Here is a 27,593-nt window from a genome sequence, read left to right on the forward strand (position 1 = left end):
AAGTGGTAACCCACAGACAAATTTCAGTACCGGCCGTGTCCACCCACGATCTTATATTTCTTGCCTACTCACTTCGCGTACCAAAATACAAACCTAGGTATATGACGTGCAGGAATATGAAAAATATTGACACATTGATGCAAAAATAAATACATATAATTCGTTAATACACAATATATACAACAAGCATGCACCGAAAAACAGATCAGAATATCCCGCAAACCTAATCCATGGCTAACCTATGCATTTAAAAATATGATGTCTCAACGTGATGCTCTTTACCGACATTACAAGGGTACTCCGGACCCAAATGACTATGAAAACTATAGAATAATTAGGAATAAAACTAAATAAATCATCCGTAAACTCAATTTTAAATATGTAAGATATGTAAGATAGCCTAAATACGGCTAGTGTCTGGAGGCATCTCTAAGCCATGGGCATAGGAAAAACACATGAACAGCTTCAGGTAACTGACATTCCTCTCGAAGATTTAAATGAGTATTTCACGGAAGAGAGAGCTCAGTCTAATCCACTTAACAGACCACACGTAAATAACGTCTCAGCACGTGTCCCACAAAATCGCCCCTGCTTCGCCTTTCGTACCGTCAGCCCTAATGAAGTTAAGAAAGTCTTGTATTCTATTATATCCAAAGCAAGTGGTGTCGATGAAACTCCTATTACTCTCATACATAACATTATTGGCGCTATTCTACCCATTCTCACCCATATTTTAATTACTGGCTCAAGAACGGCACATTACCGAAAATTTGGAAGTACGCCAATGTAATTCCACTTCCTAGAAACCCAGATTCGAAACTCCCATCCGATTACCGTCCCATTTCGATTCTTTCTGCACTCTCCAAAGCTTTGGAACGGTTGGCACATGCGCAAATACTGGAATACCTTCAGGCTCAAACTCTTCTTGACCCGCTTCAATCTGGCTTCAAGAAGGGTCATAGCACAGCAACTGCCTTACTCAAAGTGACTGACGACACCAGACAAGCGATGGACGAAAGACAAGTGACAACACTCACACTCCTTGACTTCAGCAGTGCTTTTGACACGATAAACATCCAGACATTGCTGATGAAGCTCAAATCGTTTTTCGGTAATGTTGCTTTAAACATTTTCGCCCCATATCTTACAGACCGTATGCAACGTGTTATAGTACAAGATACCGCTGCTCAGTGGCGACTCTGGAAGGCAGGAACCCCCGAGGTTCTGTTCTTGGTCCCGTTTTGTTTGTCCTCTATATTAATGACATCTCCTCCAAAATTAAGTATCATAGATATTACCTCTCTGCCGACGACCTCCATATTTACAGCCACGTTAATATAAATGATATATCGAATGCAATAAGTGATATTAACTCCGACCTTCAACAACTCAGTGTGTACGCCAGTGAAAACTCTCTCCTCCTCAACCCCCACAAAAAACTCAATCATAATCTGTTCTCAGAAATTATTAAACATCCATGTATAAAAATTATGCTTTTCCTCCGGTGACATTTAATGCCACCGTAATCCCGTTCAGTAAGGAAGTGAAGAACCTAGGTATGACCCTGACTGAAACTCTTGATTTGCCTGCACGCATAAGAAACACGTGTGGAAAGATGCACGCGACGTTACACCCTATGAAACGACATAAGGACATTTTGCCACAAGACGTTCAGATAAAACTACTCCATACTTTGATACTACCAATACTTGACTACTGTGACATTGTCCTCATTGATGCGACCCGTGAACAAACTATGAAACATCAACGAGAATTGAACTCTGGTCTTCGATTTGTTTTTAACTTGAGTTACGATGCTCACATAACCCATAGTTACACATTTATTTTCTGGCTGAAACTCGAGAGGCGACGGAAAATCCACGTACTCACGTTGATATATCGAACTCAGAAGGAAAATCTACCCAAATACATCTCTTCAAAATTCCATTTAATATCCTCATTCCATAATTGTAACACAAGATCTGGCACTTCCCTCGCTATTTCCGTCAACCACTCTTCAATATATAACAGATCATTCGTTGTGGCTGGGTCACGACTTTGGAATTCACTCCCAGCTGCTGTCAGGTACTCAAACTCAATATCAAAAGTTAGGACTGCATGTAGAGATTACCTGTTGAATACCGCTGATTATTTCATGTGTATGACGACGTTGTGTGATTGTGGTTATTATTATGACCATTATTATTATAGTGTAAAAATACATATTATTATAGTATAATATACATAATATTTAGCTTCTAACTCATGTACATAGATCACTTTTATAGCCATACTTATATTTCCATTTACTTTATTACTTATTGTGTTCTCTTTATGCAATGCTTATTCTTTGAGTTTGTATCTTACTTTTTCATTAAGACATTGTCTCTTTCTTATTGTCTTTACGCTCCGAATTTTTTTCTATTTTATTTGTTGAACTTTGCTTTCTTTCTTCATTATATCTGTAATATTTAGCTTATCTTTGATTTTATACTAGAATAGTACATTTCCTATATATATGTATTATCTGTAAATTGATTATGTGGTTAAGTGTAAGAGAGGGCCACGAGCCCTAACTTCGCCACTGCTAAAGTCATTAAATAACTAAATAAATAAATCGCACGCAGGGTACAACTCCGACAGCATCACGATATCGATGGTAACTCACTGTACTGTGTGTGTCAGGACTGCACCGTTCACAATAATATACACGAGACATCCCCACCGTTGGTAACTGCTCTCTTTTCCATCGAAGCACCGGATTCCTTGAACTCATATCAGATCTTTCCATTTCTTGCTTCTTCACGGGTAACCAGTGGGCGTGTCTACGATGTAGGCACGCAGCTCTAGCCTTGCTCGGGTCGCTGTATAATCAAGTACTCCTGAGTTAAACCCAGTGACTCATCGCAAATTCCCAGCTTCAAGAATAACTTTTCCGTTTACACAAACATGACATGAAATAACACATGTCTCAACATATTGACCCCATTACAATACATAATATATCGAGCTCGATAGCTGCAGTCGCCTAAGTGCGGCCAGTATCCAGTAATCGGGAGATAGTGGGTTCGAACCCCACTATCGGCAGTCCTGAAGATGGGTTTCCGTGGTTTCCCATTTTCACACCAGGCAAATGCTGGGACTGTACCTTAATTAAGGCCACGGCCGATTCCTTCACATTACTAGGCATTTCCTATCCCATCGTAATGATAAGACATATCTATGTCGGTGCGACGTAAAGCAAATAGCAACAACACATAATACATTCCTGTCCTGATAACTAAAATAATAAATGATATTCTAATATAACTAATGTGATTCCAATATAATTCTACTTTACAAATGACTGCAGTTTAATTAACAGTTCTCAACGAATAGTTGCCGATGACGGATAATTTGATATCGAATGATATCATGTAATTGGACTGTAGAATTCCAATCAACATGGCTGACGGCTACAGTGTGCATGTATGTTGATTGTGCAGCATGAAAGCAGCTTGGACCTTCAAAAATTGTATTTATTATTTTTTGCAAACTGGAGTGTAGTTAGTAAGACGTAAAGCGATTATTGTAATTTTCCCACTCAAACGATAGTCGAACTTGAAGTGTTTCAGTTAAACACACAAGCTTTTAATGTAAACCCATTTAGTTAGCATGCTTGTTTCTTGCCCAAGTAAAGGAGCCACCGTTTCGATTCCTTGTCTCATCGGTGATTTTTAATTTATTTTAGCTCGAATGTTGTATGTTTCGAATTTAACGCACATTCCTTTAGTTATTATATTTGTTCAAGGGAAAGTGTGCCGAGTTTGATTCCCATACGGCCTGGGGATTTTATGGCTCTATTGTTAGGTGCCAAGCGATGTAAACTTCACAGCAGGCAATTATTCCTTTAGTAATTTAACACATTTTCTCTTTAGTCCTTCGACCCTTTCGCAGTTTCTCAGCTCCATGAACTAACGTCGCCTTCGAACATTTTGACCAAAATGAATAAAGCATATGTATTTAGCCTTACACTATTTCCTCAGTAATATTAAAACAATTTGAATAGCCATTATCTTGTTCCAAGATCAGATCCAAAAGCCCCTGGACCATGTCTCAATTGTCTAGTTAGGTTAAGCCTGGGATCGAATCTCAAACAGTAGTTGGTAGTGCTTTTGTAAGTTACGGTGGGCATCAAATGCATGCTTGTCCCTAATCACATTGGCAGTTGGGTTCAGCTAGCACTCCTGGGCGTCAAACTTGAGCCTGTAAAGCTAACGCCATTGCAAGGTTAAGCCTAGGGTTGGATCCAGGACCTGTGAGGTTAGGCGTCGAGTCGAATCTGTGTTTGTTAGGTTAAAATTGCACTCTTAGCCAAGAACTATTTTTTAAATCCCCCGCCAAGTAAGGTCATGTGAGGTCAAGCATACACTCTTACTGAGCATATTCCGTGAGGCAGAGGAGCATGTGGTGGCGGTGGCTGGCGAACCTGTGAATAGTACCTACTAATATCTTGTTCCTTCAGTGTTACATAAACCACGTTCCATACATTCCAAGGACAGTGAATAATATCTCAAAAGTATTATATACTTATACAGTAGAAATTTGTGAGTGTTGATTTAAAATTCAAAAAAGACTTTATTATTGAACATCAAGAGACCTAATTATTGTAATTCTTGTGATTTTTGAGCGGTGATGTAGTCTCCTGTTATACTTTGTGTCATTTGCCAGACGTGTTCCAAGTCCCGTCACATCTAAATATGCCACAAACATTGAAGTGTTGCCAACACAAACAGTCCACCTCTGGATTCCTTGTCTTCACTAATTAGGTGCAGAGTAGTTTGGGGGCAATATATAAACATGCAAGCTATTAAGATAACACTTTATTAGTACAAACAACACAAAGAGTGTTCAAAATCTTTCATTTTGTCACGCTGTGGACTAATGTGTAACAATTACAGGAGTTAGGTGATGTCTAGATGTCTCCACCGAGCACCTTACTGAGTTTTAATATATTTCTTTACAATTTGTTTTACATCGCACCGACACAGATAGATCTTATGGCGACGATGGGTTAGGAAAGGACTAGGGGTGGGAAAGAAGCAGCTGTGGCCTTAAATAAGGTAGAGAACCAGCATTTTCCTGGCGTTAAATTCGGAAACCATGAAAAACCATCTTCAGGGCTGCCGGCATTGGGGCTCCAACCCACTCTCTCCCGGATGCAAGCTCACAGCTGCGCACCTCTTAATTGGACGGCCAACTCGACCAGTAGTTTCAATACAATCGATATCTTTGATACTCTAGGTTACATTACTTTCAAGTACTTGCAGGATTACTCTCTTCAGTCATAATCCTAACAGTTTCCATCGCATTCGGTCTAGTCCCACCAAAGCTGTTCCTTGTCAGATGACAACATGGATGGGGATGTCCTTGTATTACCCATTAGTACAGGAATTTCATATAGTAAAGATAACTCCCTCAATTCGTAACAGCAAAGCCTGAAAGAACTTGCACAAAATTCACCCTACTGTCCTAACAAGCAGCTAACATGCCACGGTTTGAAATGGGCAATTCCTGCAATATACCGCAAGTAGCAATGATACCAACGTCCACACATTATGTATATGGCAAAGAATCTTGGAACACTATCAGCAGTTGCGTGGCCTTGGAACAAAGCCAGATGTCACACAATACCTAGCAGTGCATTGCAGTACTATGTGGAAGACAGAGGAACTACTTGAAGAAAATGAGAATATGCATATAAAAACTACAACATTTCTAAGGAACTTCAGAATTAATGGTTTAAAATAAGGAATGTGGTAGTAGTGGTGAACGATTTTTTACGAGTTAGTACAACTACACAACCATCCTCTCAAAGAGTGGCTGTCTCACGTACATGGACGTGACATATATAAAAGGCTTCTAAGATCTTTAAGACTTACTGGAGGCAAAAATGATAACCTCCATAAATCCAGTACCATATAATAATGGAACTGAAGCAAAGTATGACAGTGAAACCTCGATAGAGCGTTCCTCATTTACACCTTTTCTCACTTAGCACGACGTAAATTCGGTCCCACTGCTCATCGTATTAAATCCATATAAAATACGTCACTTAGCACGTCACTAATTTTTGCTATTACTGCTTAGTACGATCATATTTTCCTAGCCCTGAAAATGTTATTTGTCATCCCTTGTGGAAGGAACGTGATTTCGAACTCCGGTAAGAGCCCTGCCCGCAGTTGCGTGATAACTCGACAAGGTCTTGAATTCTTTAAGTTCACAGAATAAATTTCACCCTCATGGAGCCTCAGAAACGCTCAGTTTTGCTTGCCGGTCGGCAATGAAACTGCTGAATAACACTATCAGCCTGTTTGTGCTTGTATTTCACATTCGATTCAAAAGTTAGAAATGCATTTTGTGTTTAGTTGCACAATGACGGGTAGCAAAAATTTGTCGCGCGGTAGCCTACATCCGCAACATAATCGTGTGAAGTTGACCACCCACTGGTCCGAAATAAAATGCTTTCTCTAGCATTTGTTTTAGAAAGAGTGAGATATGCAATAATACTTCGATGTTTTTATGGGCCAAATTCAAATATTTTCATATTTGTTGTTCTTAACACTTTCCGGTGTACAATTTTAATGTTATAAGCCACAGCAGAAAAGGTCTCATGTGTGTTCTCTCGTGTTTTTTCACATCACAATAGTCTCTCCTTACAGAGTTTCGCTGTACCCGTGGATATACGACGAGAAATCCGAATATGTCGGAAAATCGTATGTACTGTTTCGATATCCCTGTTGGATAATTTTTATACATTTATTCAGTAGTACGTTTTTCTCGCTTACCACATTCATTTTCCTTGTCCCCTGCAGAAACGTCTTAACGAGGTTTCACTGTGTTCAAATCAAGAGAATTGGTAAATATGGCAAAGGTCTGGCTTCCAAAAACAAAATTACCAAGTTTAGACGAGACTATATTTCGAGGGCATTTTCGAAAATATGACCACCATAAATTAAAGCCTCATTCGAATACAAAAAAATTCAATATATCACCTCATCCCTGAAAATTTAGACAAAGAAAACCATAAAAACATATTGCCATGATCGAATCCAAGGTCACCATACTGTACAACTTAAGCTGATTGCATCGGAGTATGTGAAGCACATTCTTGAATCCACGAATAAGCTGTGCTTAGATAATATTATCATCATCTGGGCATGTTCAGTAAGGCTCGTCTTTACGCTGTTTATCCCTTCTACTCTGAGTGGATCGAATCAAACCAGATTTAATATTCAACTGCGTGTAGCTGATAAAATGTGGACACTATATGCAAAAAGCCTTGTGTATTTGTTCATCTCGTTATTAGTTATGACATGACTTTAAAATATTTTTCAGTTGATGACTTCTCTACTTGTTCAATAAATTAAATATATGATGAATGGGTTGTTGGACCCATCCATTCATTTCAATGCTTCCCTGCATGCTGGTCACCATAGGAACTACCTCCATGATTATGGAGTACTTCAGTAAGGAAAGTAATAATCTGTTCATTGTTTCAGTGTTCAAATATGGCAGGTCAGCAGCGGATATGTGAGAAATTATGTATGAAATCAGTGAGAGTGAATATGAAGAGGAAGCTGATGATCATTCGCTGATCCTGATATTTCGTTTCCCAAAAAACTCATGATGAAGATCATGTTTCCCCCGAGGGAGAAGAAAATGATGAGCTCAAAGTATCTGATAATGAAATACAAGATGAGGTTGACTGTACAACAAGATGGGTACATATCTCGAAATAGGACAGAATGGAGAAAATAACACTATTGACAATCACGTGTAAGGTACATTCAACGTATACAGTAGAACCCCTATGTAATGTTTCTACAGGTACCTGATTCTTTTAACCTTAAATGGGGTATACTTTAAATCGAGGTTTCAGTAGGAAGCAAACCGTTTCCAGAGATCTTTGCGTGTATTAACATCCATATTTTTTATTTTTCTCAATATTTATTTCAAATAACGAGCTACTTTTATTTTTGAGAGCAGCCATGTTGCACTTCCAGAGCCTCGCTGTCGCGTGGGAACGAACTCACCCGCGGTAAGCTCGTGAAATACCGTGACACCTCGGTGGACTTCGAGTACCCAACAATTCTTCAAATTCACGGAATTCTGCCTAACGAGAGATTTTGGCAACACAGTAAATACAGCAATAAATAGTCTAAATTATTCTTAAAACCTACGTGGAGACAGAACCCCCAGGGTTAAATATAAATGCAGTTAAGCCTAAGTACAAATCAGCGTCAGATCAGTGGACTAGCTCCACGTGCCAAGGTCAATGGATGAAGAAAACCCGCTAAACGCCCGGGCAGAAAAAAAATTATTTCACCTGTTGCGAGTGTGGTAAAATTATGAGATTAACATCTAAATAAATCACAAGTCTGTCCGGAATTCTGGAACATGTTTCATGAAAATCGGTCTCTTGGACGCGATATTAGCAGATTACGTAATTAAGCGTAGTGGTGTGAGTAGCGTCACTCCTACTGTAAGACTATAAAAGAAACCCCCCTCTGCATTTTTCTCAGTGTCGGTCTGGTTTCTGAAGCAGTGGAAGTTTACGCCCGTCGTCAGCAGAAAATTGTATAAGATTGATCTACAAATAGCTTAGTACATGTTCGTGGCTGTGGTCCACATCTTCTGTTAAAAAGGGAAGGTGATAGAAATTTCCTGAACTTTAGCCGACAAACTGTGAAAGCATAGGAGTCTGTTAAAGTACATAGCAGATTTTATTGTATCACCTCGTGTGTGTTGGACAGTGTTAAGGGAGTTGGGAAGCTAGTCAGAGTAGTTCTGATTTCGTTATCTGTTGAACACCTGTTGTATTACGGTGACTGAAAGCCGACTCTGGGGAGAAGGGAGACAGTCGCAATCGACTGCAGAACGAAGGAGGTGTGCTGTACAAATTATAACGAAGAAAGTGCGTGATTTGTGTTGTCATTTAATAACGTGTGAAAAGGCAGTATTTTTGTAAGATTGATATGTTTGAGAAGATGATGTTCTTTGTACCAATGTGCGGCTAAGCATGAGGTCAGCTGGCGAAAATGTAGCCAGAATACTGGAGATGACGTCAATGCAGGTCTGTCTATATTTTGTATTATGTTGAGGTTAGACTTTTTTGTTTGTCCCAACCAATTTTTAAGACGTGTGTCGGGTTGATATTTGTAATTATCAGGCGAGAAGTGTTATAATTTTGGTCAGCGTGTGAAAATCTTTAGTTTTGTAAAATTTCACGTCAAGAAACTGTAAAATGCGACGTTTAAATCTGGTGTTAATGTTCTATGAGATATTGTCCAAAGTGAGGAAAATTAGGAAAGCGATAATGATAAAGTAGTCGTGGAGAATGTCTTAAATTTCAAGTATCATTTGAATTCAGAAATGTTTGTCGAAATTAATAATATTAATAATAGTTGAATTTTATGAAAACCGAAGTAAAGCTAAAACGGACACAATAAAATGGATTGGCGAAATTAAAACAGATCTCAAACTGGCAGGAATTACACCTGAAGACATCCAAAGCCGGGTTATCTTCAGAACCAAAGTTCATAAGTGGCAAGTTGACCAAGAGGAAAAACCAAAGAAGAAGACCGGAACAACATGGTCTCAAGAGAGAAAAGAAGCACACAGCAAACGAATGAAGGAAGTGTGGGCACAAAGAAAGGCAAATGCCTGTCTCTAAGTACTTTGCGTAGTCCTAATGGGCTCATTCGCAATATATATTAATAATAATAATAATAGTAATAATAATAATAATAATGTCTACCGCGGGATAAAATTTTCCTATGTTAAAAGTGCATTTAACAAGTATGTTTTACAAGGATCGCAGGCATTTCGAAAATTCCAGTGAAATTCGATAGAGTTATGTTTTATTCATGGGAAGTAAAATTTTGTGAATCGTGTATGTCGATGATACGAAAAATCGCGGTGTGTTCTTGTATTCTCGAGATCCGAAAGTTGTAGTAACAGTAAAATAAAGAGGTGTATTTTATAATGGTTATTGCTTTTTACAAGAGGATCGAAATGTGAAAAGGTTCTTGGAAATATAAGAAAAATGGATTGAGAGCGAAGAATTTATACATGTGGAGATGAGAGTGATAGGAATACTGAAGGTGAAAGGGAGCCTGGATTTTAAGTAATACCGCTGGGATAAGGCGAGGAGAATGAGTTTTGAGACAGGCTATGTTTGCCGAGGAAGGATTTGTGAGACAGGCTGTATTGTGGCAGGGTGTAGTGTATTCCGCTAACAATCCGAAATTTGAGACTACTGTGTGAGGCACCGTAGATTTCTAGTAAGATCCCAAGTGAAAAACGATTCTAGTGAAGATTAAAAATCTTGGTAGTAAAAGTCAAGTGACTAGTTACGTAAAGTCAGTATGAATAGTAGGATAATGTGACCTCAAGGATAAAAGAGCATTTAGAATACACGGTTGGTGTTGTGTGACCGTATAAATTTATTGAATGTCGTTTCACTGGATAGTCATAGATATAAATATTTGAAATTGACGGTAGACGATTTGAGGGTTTCCAATGCGGTAGTGATGATTATTATTTTTGGACAACATCCACTAAATGGTAGACGGGTGTTGGGATATTATTTTTTATTCCCTAAAAATTCATTGCGCATGCTGAGATCGTGTTTGATTTGGGGATTGTTCGTCACGTATATTTATTTTCGAGTTCACGTTTTGTAATGAGATAGAGACTTACTGCATTTTCCGACTTGCGTTTCTTTAATAGTAAGAGACGTTGTTCCGTTGTGTGTTATTAGTCTGACCAGGTTATTACTGAAATGTCAGAGTTTGTTTGAAATTGCTGGTTCGCCTGACATGCCAGGGGAAGCATAATACGACCCATTTTCCGCCCGACAATAGATTTAGGACGTCACATGTTATCCTTGGAGTATACTGATGATGAGACGTCCTAGTTCACGCTCGACGATAGAATTAGGAAGGTATCGTGTACATAGAGATTAGTGTTAGGATGAACAGATCTTAAGTGAGCTCGACGATGGGTGTGGGATGTCAGCTGTACATACTCAAGTCTCAGATTAGATGTTTTTTGTTTTGCGAAGTGACCTGGGCGAAGGTAGCATCTACAGTAAAATACGAAATATGAAAAGGATTACATCGGTAATGAGGCCAACTTGTGCGCAGCTCCAACAGCTGGAAGGTGCTCCCTAGGATATGGGACCGTTATCGGCGAATGAGGGTTGCCCAACATTGGATATCGACCTGATGGTGATTAAATATTTTACTGTAATTCTCCATGCGTGTTGAGTTAAAATAACTTTGATATTTTATTTTATTTTACGGACATAATTATTTTGTCGTTCTGACGTCCGTTTCGTTTTGATAGTGTGCATATTGACACTCAATGTATTAGTGTGAGACTTGAGTTGCGAAGGTGGTTTCGATTCGTCAGCCAGTAATATTATTTTTATTTTCAATCTTTGTCGTTCTTTCATCTTTATACGTAGTTGAGTTCGATTAAGTGCTAACTTTGTAGGTAGTGTGTTGGGACAAACAATAAGTAGATGGATCTGTAATGGTAGTCATTGTTTAAAAAGGAAAGAATTCCTTAAGTTTGTTGTATTTTTCAATGTGGACTGCTAATTTTATTAAGCGTAACATAATCATTTCTAACCTGAAAATCGGTTCGACAATAATACTTTTCAAGTGATTTACCACTTTTTAATTAACTTCAGTGTTTGGCATTTCTTCCAAATGCGTGAAGAATAAGTGTTTCCTGCATTTCGCAGTTTTGTTCCTTCAGAATGACGTAACGTAAGATCCTCGCGGATCATGCTGTTGGCTCCTTCCGAACAGCGGTTTGGGTGATGCACATTTAGCATCGGGATTATTTTATCACTTAAGGGTGTCATGAATGACAAATACATGGTGGAATTTTATTCAATTGTGAATGATGCTGTTAACTCGTAGTGAACACCATGCTTTACCATAATATTTCGCAACCTATCCAAAGCAACTGATAGTCAATTTGGTTCGATTAAGGGTCCATTCGGCGGGTGTTCCGTATCCGCAAGGGTATTCGACTGGTGGATAACCTTAATTGAGAGGAAATCAGGCGTTCTACTTGTTGAAAGTCAGATTTTCCACGGATCGTGTGGATTAATTCTCACTTCTCGTTTGGAGTAATACGTGTCCGGTTTTCAGGTCTTTCCTTTTTCAGTTTTCAGTTTCGCTGTCCACTAATTTATTACTTTTTCCGAAGCAACTCCTCGATAATTGTGAGAAATAAATCAACGCTATGCAATGTGACTGCGTTTGAAACTTCAATAATAAATGATTTATAATTTTTTTTATTTCATGGATTTATATTAAAATAACAATGTTGTCGTGCCATTTCGAATTTAATAAAAGTCAGTAAGCACATATTTGCTCCTCATTTCAAGTAGTTAGGCTCTCTTCTGAATCCCATCGTTTGGTTAAGATCGTGACCGAATTTCTTCCCGCAACGACCCATGATTTAAGAGTTATGTATTGGTCTACTGTAGCACCTGTGGCCGACCAACGATGGAATGGTAAGTTCAAGGGTTCAATACATTACTTGCACAATGAGAGCAATAAAAGGAGGAGATAATTATATATTCTACATACTGTATTGTAGTTAGAGTCTGTGCTTCATTTCACAATTTTTTGTCAGGAAATGCAAATCGGTTCAGTTTAACGTTTTCTTTGTAGCGTTATACATGATTTTCCATAAAAGAAGGGAAATATACTGTACCGGGAACGCCGCTACGAGAGAAGTCCGAAGTATGTTTGTTGAACTTCGCGCGAGGTGGAAGGTAGGCAGCCCGCCGAACGCAGTGAAGTACCCAGCGAGTGACGTGGCCGTCGTAAGCCAGCTATCCGCAACCATATACGGTTATGTTCCAGCTTACCCTCAAAAGTACATGTTGCGCTACTTTATCGCTATTTCGACACTGCCATCTTAAAAACCATTATAATGGACGTCATCTGTCAAGATTTCAAGAAAATCCACCAAGTATTATAGAAGTTATAAGGGCAGATAATACCCGGGTTCTAGACACTTCCATGCGAACGTGTGTAAAAGGAGGACCACCCGACCTACGAATTCAGTATCTGTCACTCCGCCGTCTCTGTGACACGGGTGACAGGAGGAGTATTGTGTGTGTCGAACTTCTAGTTGACAGTCTTCGAAATCCAAGTATTGGAACTTCGGTATTTTCTCTAAGTGTTGTGTCGGGACTTTATCATCTTCTTGAAGTGCCTGATTGGGACTTTGTTATTTTCTGCGAGCATCGTGTTGGAACTTAGTCATATTGACACATTGGAACTTTGTTATTTTTCGTGTGTCGTGATTGGACTTTTATATTTTCTTAAAGTGCCATATAGGAACTTTGTTATTTTTCTGAAGCGTCTCATTGGAACTTAGTTATTTCCGCCAAGTGTCACGGTAAGACTTTATTATTTTCTTAAGGTGACATACTGGAACATTGTCGTCGGAACTTTATTTTCTTCGAGTGTCGTGTTGGGACTTTAATATTTTGACACGTCGGAACTTTATTTTCTTCGAGTGTCGTGTTGGGACTTTAGTATTTTGACACATTGGAACTTTGTTATTTCTACACATTGGAACTTTGTTATTTTTTGAAGTGCCACATAGGGACTTAGTTATTCGACGAGGATTGAAAGGACTTTGAATTTTCACGAGTGTTGTGTACCACATTGAACTTGCGTTTCGAACTTATTCGAACTTGTATTTTGTGAATCAATTTCTGGAACATTGACATTTTCCGAGCGTGTAGGATGAACTTGTGCCCTACCAACATAAACTTACGTGTGAACGATATGACTTGTTTTCCCAAGTGCCTCATTGAATTTACGTCTTGTAAAGACTGTGAAACTTAGGGGACGTTCAACATTACGTTTAATTGTGAAATATGCAATACTTTCCAAGTGCTGCACTGGGACTTGTGTTTTTATTCTTATCCTCGTTAAAGACTGCGACAATTCAGAATACGCATGTCGCGTTTCCAGAAAGCCTAGAACTTTCCAGTATTTTGAGTGAATCCATAATTTATGAAATCAGACTTTTTCTTTCAAATATTAGTTTCTTTAATGGCTATTTACTTCGCCTATTGACGGAACAAGACAGTTTCCGAGTGCTATTTATTCAGTTCATTGCCAATGTGTTTTAAATCTTCAGAAACTATGCATTAAGAACTATGGTGACTATAATCCTCTAGAACATTCCAATTTACAGTAAGCTTGCATTATGAACTTGCATTTCTACCGGTACGAAGTCGAAATCATCTTGTCCTTCGAGTGATTATTCCAGAACGTTTTGATTTAATATCTAGAGTGCAGTGACCATAATTAAAAGGTCATATCTGTTCAGACAGTGCCATGAATGTGTGGAGTGCCGTGCAGAAAACTCAAGTGTGAATTACGTCTCAAATCGAACCCAGGAACGTGTGCCAATCTTAGAGACATTCCAGAACGTCGAGACATTACTGAACCTCGAGACATTACTGAACCTCGAGACATTACTGAACCTCGAGACATTCCAGAACTCCTCATCCGAGCAGGCCTGGTCCCTGCCCAGGCGATGTCCAACGCCATGCCAGGACTTGGAGGTACAAGCAGCCACGACACTTCCATGCTGCTGTACGAAGGTGATATGAACTTGCTTTTGATGATCAATAAACTCCATTTATCAAAAGAATCTCTAAAATTGATAACAATACCCCTCTCTGTACCAACTCCAATGATAAAGCAACTCCCTAGGTTAAGAACCATGCTCGTTAATTTAATATCAAGCGCCTTAAAGATATGAGCACATTTTAAGGGTACACTTGCAAAAAACACATTAACATTGGTATGAAACAGCAATGGGTTTGTTTAGACATATTCGCAGATGTCTTTCTAGTAACAGCTTATTCATTGGCACGTATTTTCAAATTAAAATAGTCTGAACACACATATTCCATTACATTCTTAAGAATTGTAATAGTACCAATCCAGAGGATTGTGGCAAATATTTCCATTCTCTTATTCCAAACGGCGTCACCTAACATAGGGTTACCGCACACATATTATGAAAACATATTTCAAGCTCCCTGTAGAATAATGATACAATTTTTACTACTAATTTACATGGAAACAGCCTTTCTGAAATTTAACAAGATGCATAAGAACATAATCTAACCTATGAAATTAGTTATACACAACACTGTATCTTCAGAAGGAGAAGTATCATATTCTTATTTTATTTCAGTACATAGTATTACAATTAAGAAATCATTCACTTACGCGTTTATTTCTAAGGACATGTTATCCCTAGATGTATAGTACACCAGTCGCAGTTGTGAGAAGATCGATTCGCTCGCACGTAGCGAGGAATCGATACGGGAGATGATTGATCACATTTAATATAAACGCTGGAGTAGAGTGTACGAATACTGATAACGGATAAAAACTAACATGCCCGAATTTGCCCGTGATAATGGATGAATGAGTAAAAGGGTTCTCATTGTAACCGGCAGATATTGCACAGAATAATATAGGAACTTTTGAAGGTTATAATAATACTGTTATTAAAACGCGGGTTCTCTTCTACTACAACGGCCGCGGTTTGATGGGTATTGGAGTCCAACATCTCACTTCAGCCCTAAGTGCCCGTCTCTAAATTCCTCTTCTTGCTTGAACCCTGCTTAGCAAGCTTATAGCGTCTTTTGCACAGGTTCTTAATTTCCCATAACTAAAATGAATAGAAATAAATATTTGAGAATTTTAGCATTTCCTGAACGCTAAAAGCGAGTTTTGCCCATTTTGAATGACGTGAAATCGAATATAAAATTATATTGCGCTTATGGAATAATTTTCAGTACTGGAAATTTCTTCTGTTAAATGCAGGTTTATGCTAAATCTAGGTCACGCAAAATCGGCATTCTACAGTAATATGGACTATGTTATTGCTTCGTTTACATTATGTACAACCTATATCTATAGGCCTATAAGCTCATCAAGATTTCAGTAGGTTATATTTATAACACTTCAGAGAAACGTACATTTCAATTATGTGTATTCCAGATTGGGCAACATAATGAGAACAGCCCCTGGACAGACGAGATATGCTCTTCAGAGGACAGGTGATTCCCAGATGTTGGCAGTGAAGTTACTCGTCCTTCATAAAATGCTGAAAAACACACGAGTGGAAATATATTGTGAAATGGAGAAGTTATTTGTAGATAAAGGAAAACCTATACGCCCATTCCTTTGATAGAGCTTGAAGCATATTTAGGTACGTATGATTTACATTAGTTAGTAACAATATCAGTTCCTGTCTTTATTGCTGACTATTAATAATCACAACCAGTTGCATAGAAAATCAATACTGGCGCGCGGAGCTTCCGGCTAGCCACTGAATTGTGCTTCAGCCGAGCTGCATGATGGACGGCCCATGTCGTGTTTGTTGGAAGACATATTGGAGTATCTGGGGAATGGATTTAAATACTCCAGGTTAATGTGCTTGAAGATTAAGGCTAAGCCTTATTTTTTTTATTTCCAGTTATTACCTTTCAATTTTTATTTTATTTAAAGCCATGTGAGCACTAAATTGCTGTCTGTGTGTACCTTTGAATGAGACCATAATACGTTAATTTTGGATAACATTATTTTGGATAGTCTACAGTAAAAATGTAAGTAATTTGACTTCCCAAACTCATGCTGAATATCTGCTGCCATGGATTAGTTGAAGTTATTACCATAAATTGAAGTAACAAGCCACCGATCATCATGTGACGTTACTAATATTAGGCCTACCGATCGTAGGAAATTTCGGCAACAACTTTTACGTCCACCTAATGAATAACCTTCTCAACAAACAATTGTAATTAGGTTAAAAATATCATATTAAAATGTCTAGATTTTTATCAAAACCAAACCAAGAGGTAATTTGTGCCTATGAATGTTAATGTCATTCTAATTGTTTCATTGAGATTATCGTTTGTGTTAAATTTTTGCCTCCATATTTTTCCTTGGTTTTGATTATTATTATTATTATTATTATTATTACTATCATATTTATTAAATTTTGGCCGGTGTATTTCATTCTATTTTTCCTTGTTTTTGTTATGTGATCTCTAATCGTGCTGTAAATTTGTGTTTTGCCCTGTGTTGGTTTATTTATCATTATGGGATCATTGTTTTCGCTGTTCTGGGGTCTAATTTTGATTATCCCTCATATACACATCATGCTGTTTCCAAAGCCCCTCACTTTAAATGTTATAACAATTTTGATCACCTGTTAAATACTCTGTAAATCCAACTATCATTCAATGTATTAATAATTATTTTTATTTATCTTCTGTAGCTAGGCCATTCTAGGGAACTGAAATTTGTTTCTCCTGTTCTTTATTCTCCTTTGGTTCATGCTCACATGTCTTATTCACATCCGTGTTTTGTTTTTTACCTTCCATTATTTATTTGTTGTGTCACTAAGTTCTTATCCCTTATCTTGTGGATGCTTTAATTTTGGCAGGCCTTGCCTGTTAATGATTAATGATAGATTGGCTCGGGTAGCTGTATGCTTCAGTTCGTGTAACATTGTTCTGTTAATTGTGGACCATTAATATGTTTTTCCCTTGTAATATTGTAATTGGTTTGGGAAATTTTTCTACCATTTATTATTGTCATTTAAATTTATTTATTTATACATGTGATTTTATTTGCTGTTCGAGTCACATTTTGAGTTTGCTTGTGTCTGTGTTTCGGTAATTGCTTAAACATTCATGTAAGAATGAATTGAAACAAAGTTCAATTTAATCAGATTAATACTTAGTTACTGGCCAGTATTCTATTTTTTTAGAAAGGTATATCTTAAAATTAAATATTAATTTTTTTAAAATGGTCTCAGATTCGTAGTAATAATCTAGAAAGGTATCGACCTTTCAGTATCCTTATTGTTTTATAGAATTGGTTAACTTTTATATTATTTAGTAACTTATTTAAAGTTATTAGTTATCAAATTTCTTGTAATTTTATTCATTTGAAATGGTAATTCAATTGTAGATATTCATGAAATTTAAATCTTTATTCATTAAGTAAATATTTAACTCCAATTCTAATTGTGTCTCTTCATTTGGTAGTGCTGGTTACTTCGACTTGGCAACTAGTTAAGTGGTAATTTAAGATCTTGCCCTCTTAACTGTCTATTATCCTGGGCCCCTTCCATGCTTTATGTTCATATGCTGCTGCTCCAAATAAGTAATTTTGTGCTTTGATGTTGTTTCTTGTTGTTTTACTGTATTCATATTTGTGTCCTTGGCCCATTGAAATACCCCCTAACAACATAGTCATACTGAAAGAAGATGACACAAATGCTATGCAGTGGACAATTGCAGTGATCAAATGGGTATCCTGGTTGTGACGGATTCATTCACGTGAGTAACGGTCAACATACAAGGACTACTCACAAACGGTATCCATTATGAAGTATGAAACAGAAAGGCTCTCATTCGTGAAGCGTTTATTTATTCATTGCAAGTTTAAGTAATACTATAAGTCACAATACACTAGTAACACCACAGACCATATTAGGAAGAATAAGAATATTTTTTGCTTGCCACGAGATGGCTACAATATGTGTAGTATAAAAGTGATAGCTCACAGTAAGCAAACATATCCCATGCAACTTATACCTACAAATAATTGTATTATCTAGAAATCAATAATTAATATAATCAATAAGATTACAAAGGTGTTTCATTTGGATGCAACAAGTAAAGTATCCAGTAAGAGTAAAAAAAATGTATCTTATAGCAACTCTGTGTTCGAAAATATTTACGAAGTCAAAAGTATTAGTAAGAATGATACCAGGTCACAAATGATAACACGGTACTGGTCTTTCGGGTAATCCTAACCGCTACACAATACATAAAGCAAGATCGTTGAACAACTTGAAGGAAAATGAAAATTAGCAAAGTAAACAGTCAAAATCATAAAAAAGTATATTTTCCATAGGACTATCAATCATATGCATTGAAATGAAGGGTTAACAACTGATATCTGTTGAACCATTTTTAAACTATTTTCATTACCTGTAGATGGATTATCAAATTATGTACATTACCTCAAGAGTATTTTCCTGTGTTGACCCTGGCTCTGTTAACTCTGATTTAACTTCATTTTTCAGAACTACCATATCTGATACATGTTCAATATTTTCCTGTGGAAAATATGGCATATTAGGTATGCATATAACACGTATCTACAAATACAGTCACCAACAAATGAACATGATAATTCATTACCTGCCAGTGTTACAGTTACTTTCAAAATTTCATTAATGTTTAAGAAAGATTTCTAGCGGCAGAAGATTGTTAATACCAAAGTCTGTACTGAGAATGGGCTCACTATCCTTCCTCGCTCCTTATGTCAGAGAAAGAATGGGACTGAAAACCAAATATAAAATTAGATATATTTTCTAGTCATATCAGAAGATATCCTAGAAGAGATGGAATTGGGGCCATCTCGCACAGAATTTGGAAGGATGCTGCCATAGTCATTAACACTAAATTGTATGTACTGTATCGGGAAAATATACGGAATAAGGAATAAGGGCTTGAGATTCAACAAAGGGGTGAACGGATCTTATGGAGCAGGTACAGAGAGATGTATTCGCTGATCGAAATAATAGCTGATTTTGAAGACAAAATTTATTCATTTCATTGAGTAGGACTTGCATTTTCCCCGTTATTTGCTTCATCAAAAAATACTTTAATAAACGGACTCAATTTCGTCTTGAAGTTTTAATATCAAATTAATTGTGGAGAATGTCTGTCATTCCTAAATTAATTTCATTTCAAAGTACAACCTCTTCCTTTAAAAATTCTTAAAATTCTTTCTTGAACTCGTTTGAATTGTGGGAAAAGAGAAATTTATTGAATTTAAATTAAGTTTCCTTCACTTGACAATATGGAAAATTTCCCTACAGTGTTTTCTAAATGATTAACACTTAAAATTGTGCAAGTCTCCACTAGACTCTCTTTAAACATTTAACACTTAAAAGGATATCGCAAAGAGATTCGTCTTACAAAGTTCGATCTTATAATTTCTTTACGAATAGAAGTTTAAATATTCTGATAATACTGTTGGAATATTATGATATCCAGTAAGAGTGAATAAACTGTTTGTTGAACTGCTATCTAAACCACTGATTCTAATATTCCACCAATGAAAAGATAGTCTTGTGGAATTCAAAAAGAGTCCCAAAAACACTCATATCAACAATAATCTAGAATTCAGGAATGGTTTGTGAAGATATGCGGTTCAGCGAATAGCATGTTTGACAGCCGGTGTCGTGATGTCATCACCCATGGTACCACGTTAAACTCCCTAGTTGAGACCACGTCCCATGTCCCATGTCATCAATCCCACATTGACAGGTAGACATGAATATAATTGACACTCAGGTTTTAACGCGTTTTTGGCTGGATATACAACACGAAACAGTTCAACTGACTAGTAAAAATTACCGAGTGTCTTATCTGACCTGCTTCAGACTACGAACACAGTATCGTCTTAAGTGCACACCAGCAGTAAATTGCTGATAATTATTGTTCTGAAAATCGTCGTTTAAAATAGCAGTGGGAGGATATGTACAAGTGTTTTCACTCTGAGATCACAGTCTATTCAAATGACGGAATGTTGTATCTCGCGATTGTTTACAAGTCCTGATTGCGGTACTACATCACGCACTCGCGACGAAAGATTCAATACGTTGATAGTTCAAAATTGTCATTAGACGTGTATATTAAAGCACTATTATGAGATAGCCTGCTTTAGTAAACGAGACATTATTTTACAAGAAAATGTCCTTAACTTGCACACGTTTATCAGTTGTAAATGTTTTAAGTTATTCTGTCTAGAAGAAAATTATAAGTTTTATATAGTCCAGTTCACTCGAGTTAAAGTCCAAAATGTAAGGTAAGTTACTATCACCAGCACTGTTAAACGCTTTAAAAATGATGAGATTACCAAGTTGTAGTAATAATTAAAAAAATTCTAAGTCCGACACTGTTCACTGGACTACAAGTCCGAAGATAATTGAAGCAGAGTACGTGATTGCTGTTCTTTTATATCGTGCAGCTGTGTTAGCTTTCCTCCCATTCCGATAAAATTCCATTTTTACTGTGGAATAACTTTTAAATCCGTGGGCCAATTTTAATAAAATTTCCACATGTTGATGTTTAAATCATGGACTACAAGATCGTGTATGTCATTATTTGATATCTGCACGGGATAAAATGTTAGTGAAAGTACTTCTCGTATGTTCTAAAGCAATCATGCGTTGTTCACGTGATCATGTCGTCAATCTCCAACGTGGAAGTTCTGACGTTAATAGCTCGCTGTTTGCCTGCCTGAGTCGTGCCGTTGCAGTTCTTCGCACGTCGGGCCGTATCGTTGCAGTTAATTGACATTACACAATAATGTTCCAGGCCGTTAATGCTTCCTAGTACATATGCCTCCCTCAGTGGCTAAAGAAAACTCGAAGGATTTCCTTTTGCTCGTTTTTGTTTCTGGACATATATCTTGAGGTTGGAGTCCTTGTATATATCCCCTAGGGTAACATCCATCCTTGCTATCGTCTGATGATGTCTTTCAATAGAGGAGGACGATCATATTCGAGAACCCATCTCTCGCTGAAGACGCGAGCCTCAAGATATAACCTAATACGAACGTTAGACTTGCGAACAATTGCCACTGGGTTGATATAAGGCGTAACGCAAGGCGAAATGTTGTCATCTTCCTTCATTTGCTGGATAAGGACTTTAGCTTCGTCTCTAAACTTGTTCGGAATCGGATACGGCTTTCTATTATAAGGGGAACGATCAGTTACAATAAGGTGATATACGAAACCCTTAATTTCAACGAGTTGGTCATCAAATACACTTCGATAGATATTGAATACCTCTTGTCCAGCTTTCCCTAATCCGGCTACGAATTCTGGGTCTTCAGCCACACTGGATAAGGATATAAAATTCTAGGGACCGACTATGGAGTTTTCGTCAATTACGGACTCTTCTTTGTCCTATTCTGGTTCACCCTTCGTTAAAACCATTGCTTCGGCTAGTGCATCCTCGCATTCAGCGGGTAATACATAGTCACGACTGACCTCTCCGGCAGGGGTTCCAATCTCTTCAGTCTCTATGTCCCCATGGTCCACCAGCTGTAGCTCTGGAGAATCAGCATTGCTCAAACATACAAGATTGGCGTCGTAATTTATGGTTCCTCTATATTTTATCATAAAGTCTGACCCTAAAGTAGTATTATAGTTGATACGTGCTATTACAAGAAAAATATGCTCAAATGACTTTCCACTGATGTAAAATTCTACGAAAGCTTGCATCCTACATTTGATATTTTATCTGGAATTATTCCTTGGACCTTCAGTTATGCAACTGGCATTAGCAAAATGTCGTTATTATTCTTCAAAGATTCAATCAGTTTGTCAGATATAAGTGAGGATTGCGCTCCAGAGTCAATTAAAGTGATTACATTTAATATCATGACTAGACTTCTCTTGTGCTCTGATATGCTGCTGGTATTCCAACGAAGTTGCTCCAGGGTCATCGTTAGGTTTGATTCTTTCTCTGGCGTATTCTCTTGTTTCTTTCCACCTGCATTCTAGGTCTTCTCTTCTATAATACATTTTTCTTCTGGAGCTTCCTCCTGTTTTCTCCAAGAAGGTCTGTTCCTATAGGGAACTTCACCACGATTCTGGCGTCTTGGAAATCCACGATACCTACTGAGAGAGGTTGTGTTATTCCGCCTCTCTTCTCTCGGTTTTACGTTCTCTCAATCAGGCATCCTAATCTCGGCAGAATTGGTAGAAATATCTTTAGTCCTGCCCCCTTTAGGAGTTAACTGGTTGTTAGCAGTATCAGGTCTCCTTATTGTGGCATCCAAGTGTTCTATGGTCCGAATGTTAGCAGTTACAAGTATCTCCTGTACATGGGACGGGAATTGCAAAGTCATGATCTGGATAAGCTCTTTATCCGGCAGTGGAGCATCCAGAAATTGCATTTTCTTACGTTGTATGAGAAGATAATCACAGTATCGGGACGTATTGACTGAAGAATTATACTTTCTGGAGTATAATTGCACTTTTACAAGATGTTGGGTTTCCGTATCCAAAAAACAGTTTAGAACAGCTTTCTTAAAATCCTCGTAGGTATTCAAACTACTCTTAAATGCGATGAACCACGAGAGAACTCTGCCTTCCAGTAACTTAGAGACTGTAAATAATCTTCAAAAGTTTCGTAAAATTTCCCGGGCTGTGTACATAACTCGTCCGGAAAATTTAGTTGGTTTGTCGTCTTGGATCTTAATAAGAGTTGTTGTATATGACATGTCCTTTTAAGTAGCACGGCTTGATGAAAATGATAGGTTTTCCTTTTGCTTAATTTGTGTCATCTCTTTTTACTTTAGACTGAAATACAGTGTCTCAGGTTTTGATTTCAGCTTGTAGAGATCATTAACATTTCTGCATTTGTGGTATTTATGTTTTCTAACTGTCCAGTGAAACGCTTATCAAATTCTCCTTGGCTAGTTTTAATGTCGTATTTCGTTATTGATTTTACTAATATCATACTTAAATGATTCACTGAATTTTTTCTGAATTTGGGCCATTTTAATCTGACCTTGCAATATGTGGCTGTGTGATTCTTGAAATTCAGATATCAGTTCCTTTCATTCGGAAGCGAACGATTGAACTGATAGAAGAACAGTTCTAATGACACAATCTACAGACTCTATTGATTTATTGACTTGTTTTATATGGCGTGACTCAGGCTATGAAGCCTGTGGTTATGCCAGACCATCTTATATGCGCTACATCCTGTGGTCTAATTTCTTCCATGAGAATTTCAAGATTCTCAAGAAATAGGGTTTTTATTCACTGAGTTTGGCTTCTACTTTACCACTGGAGTCAGAATATCTCTTCTCAATTCATGCACCTGCTTCCTTGAATCTTTGCTCTAAGTTGGTATTTGATTCATTGAGCATATTGTTAATGGTCTTGTCTGCTTCAGCAAACCTCCTCTCTAGAGTGGATTGACCTTCCACAAACCTAGGCTCCATCTTTTCACTGGTGTTAATTTCTTGGATAGCTTATTCTTCCATCTCAGCATTGGATTGATCAATTTTAATATTTAACAGTGTGCTGGACACCACCATCTGAGTGTTAATTCATCTTTGAATTTTGGTCAATAATACTCAGCCTAAGTGCTCCAATGGCTGTGAACAAAGCAAAGTGATTAACCACTTTAAAATATTTAAAGTTTGATGAAGCTCCAATAGCACGAAGTACTAAAGGTGTAATCAATTTTGCGCTCGAGTGTTGGAACAAAATCTGTCCATGTTGATGTTACTTCGTGTTCATAATTATTCATGTAACTCCACTTAATACCTGCATTACTTTGCATGTCGCAGCTCCAAATCAAGTTTGTGCGCCATCTATACATCAATACAAATTGAGGCCACTCACTGGGAGCGGACTATATCCTTCCCTCTCTGTACCAGGAAAAGATATGGAATAAGGAAGAAGGGCATGAGATTCCACAATTGGTTAACAGTCCTTATGGAGCAGGTACAGAGAGAGGTATACGGTGATCAAAATAATAGCCGATTTCTAAGACAAAATTTATTCATTTCATTGAGTAAGACTTGCATTTTCCCTATTAATTGCTTGATGAAAAATATGTTAACAAATCGACTCACTTCCGTCTTGAAGTTTTAACATCAAATTAATTGTGGCAAATGTCTGTGATTCCAAAATGAATTTCATTTGAAAGTACAATCTCTTCCTTCCTTCAAAAGTTCTTAAAATTCTTTTTGAACTCATTTGAATTACGGGAAAAGAGAAAATTATTCAATTTAAATTAAGTTCCCTTCACTTGACAATATGGAAACTTTCCCTAAAGTGTTTTCTAAATATTGTGGTTTTGCTGAGATCACAGGGGCTACATGCTGCATTGATACAATTCTGTTTCAAACAGCATATTTCAATGCTTGCAAGTGTGAAAATAAAAAACGAACATGCAAGAAGAAGGCTCATCACAGTCATATAGCAGGGAAAGATGTGACATAGCCCAAACTCAAAGCAACTACAAATGAAACATTTTACTACTTCAAGTATGGTATGCGGTGTTCTGTGAAGAACTGTGGGGATGAGAACACCATCAGCAGTTTCAGATCTTCCATGAACTCTCACGAGACCTTTTAATCTCACATGGATTCATAAAACCTCGTCGGTATGAAAGGAGGTGGGGGAGGGAGTGTCATCAAAAGCTTACATTCTAATATAAGTTAATTTATTAATAAAAGTGTATTCAAGTATAAAATTCTAGAATACACTGACTTAACCTATTCAATATAGGAGAAAGAGAACAGTAGGTGATGTAAATAAAGGATGAAAAATATGCACAAAGTAGGGAGGAAAATAACTACAAAGAGGAAAGAAAAGTTATTTTAATGTGCCAGAAATCCTCAGAGAGTTGGAGCCCACTATGAAGGGTCACATTAAATTGAATTTTCCCAGATATCATATATTCTAGATCCCTTAGACATGGTTCTCTATGTAACATAGACACAGACATGTATTTGAGAAATAAAATGAGCTAATTACTATTCTGCCTTTCTAAATGAATTCAATGTCTAAGAAAAATACTTATTTTGAAAGAAATCACATTCAGATTTTAACTCTCATATGCCATAGGCAAATCTCCTTTTTCCTTAACACAAATATATTCCAGCAGTTTGTAAATGTGAGGGTAACCCAGAGTAATCATACCTGTGTTAACATTCTGTTTAGCAGATTGATGTATCCAGTCTCAAAAACACTGACGAAAAATATGTGATTCAACTACACTAATGAAGACAGGAGTAATAATTTTTACCATGTGGTGATAATGGTGGAGCAGTAGTATTGGAGGTTATTATTTTAAAAAAGTAAACTGGGCCAACCATCCTCCATTTTAATCAGAGGAGAAAATAGAAGAGGTGTGACCCCTAAAACAAAGTACATTAGATACAGACAGAAAAAAATACAGACTAATCCAACACAAACATTAACACACTCACCAACAGTTTCCGATAATAGCACACATTTCTTTAACATCATTTTGAGATCTGTACAACTTTGAAGCAGTATCATTATAAGAACTATCAAACCTAGAGTTCTTCATCAGGAGTGTGCTCATATGCCAGGTTCAAGTTTGACACAGAACATAACAAAGCAAAATGCTCACATCCTTGATATTTTCACACCTTCACCTTCTGTAGTGCCTGTAAATTAGAACTCAACAAACACACATTTATTCTGACAGTAGTGTGCATTAACTGAAGAATTTTGACTTTAATTATCACCGTCAAGTCACAGTTATTCACTGAACATCTCTCTTCCAACTTTCAAGGTTTTCGAAGACTCTGAGGTGCCAGAATGATGCGCAGGAATTCACTTTCATGCTAGTACAACTACAGGCATGTGCTGTGATAATACAACTTCTCCACATACCTCTAGATGGAACCCAAATCACACTTGCCAACACATAATTAGCAAGTCATCAGTTTACTATCTGAGCTATCAGATGAAGAGCCACTGAACTGAAATCCACACTCAGAGGATAGCAATGGACTGTGATTAGAGTAGCAACAGACAAAGCAAGGAAATATGATGAAAATATCTTGCTTCTTCTCAAAACAATTCCACGGCATCTCCGCCTTTATCAGCGTGTTTCCTTTAGACGAGCTATACTCACAGCAAACTGCCACAGCAGAATTTACTACATGCTCACCCAACATTAGTGACATTGTACAGAAGTTTAAATGATGCAAATCTTATCTGGAATTTTTTTGGAGGAAAATTATGTTCACCATGCGAGCCAGGGATCTACTGTCCATAACCTAATTCAATCTAGCACTCACCATTTTCCATCACTTCAGCAACTACTAGCACTGCAATTGGCTGACATATGACAGGAAATGATGTCAATCCCACAAAGATTTCATTACCATACCATGCAGAATAAATTCATAACCATACACATCTCAGAAATCAATTTCAATAACCAACAGAGGTAAACAATTAAACAACACAGAGTCAGTCAATGGGTACTTAACACATGAAATGCCCTGAAGACTCAATCTTGAGACAATGCCTATCACAAATTTGTCACTACCTGGACCTAACCTAGGCTCCTTCACTATCAAGCCCAGAACAATAATTCAGCTTTTTGCCACTATCAAACAAAGAATGCACTGCCGTCCACTAGTAAATGCTAGAGGCCAAATGTCCACTGAACGGCTCTAATCTGGGGCTTATGCCACGACTACTGTTGTTTGTAATTCCTAAGAGTTGACCAAATTTATTAATAAGAATTTATTGCAGCCATATGGCCATATAATGGGATACAACAATAGGTTTCAAGGTTACAAAGTAAGCATGAAACATTGTCACACAACATACTGCGATTTACAGATGCTTGGGGCATTCTAGTCTTTGCTATAGTC

At 37.4% G+C, this 27,593-nt stretch overlaps 1 protein-coding gene across 1 annotated transcript in view; it reads right to left on the reverse strand.

Moving 5' to 3' along the window:
• Nucleotides 1-27,593, reverse strand: part of LOC136882114 (zinc finger protein 33B-like) — a 72,801-nt gene that overhangs the window by 39,646 nt on the left and 5,562 nt on the right. Inside the window, exon 3 of the mRNA XM_068229374.1 lies at nucleotides 19,153-19,248. Within this exon, the coding sequence (XP_068085475.1) occupies nucleotides 19,153-19,248 (96 nt within the window). The remainder of the gene's footprint in view (nucleotides 1-19,152; nucleotides 19,249-27,593) is intronic.

This window comes from Anabrus simplex, chromosome 10, assembly GCF_040414725.1.
Source record: "Anabrus simplex isolate iqAnaSimp1 chromosome 10, ASM4041472v1, whole genome shotgun sequence".
Lineage (NCBI taxonomy): Eukaryota > Metazoa > Arthropoda > Insecta > Orthoptera > Tettigoniidae > Anabrus > Anabrus simplex.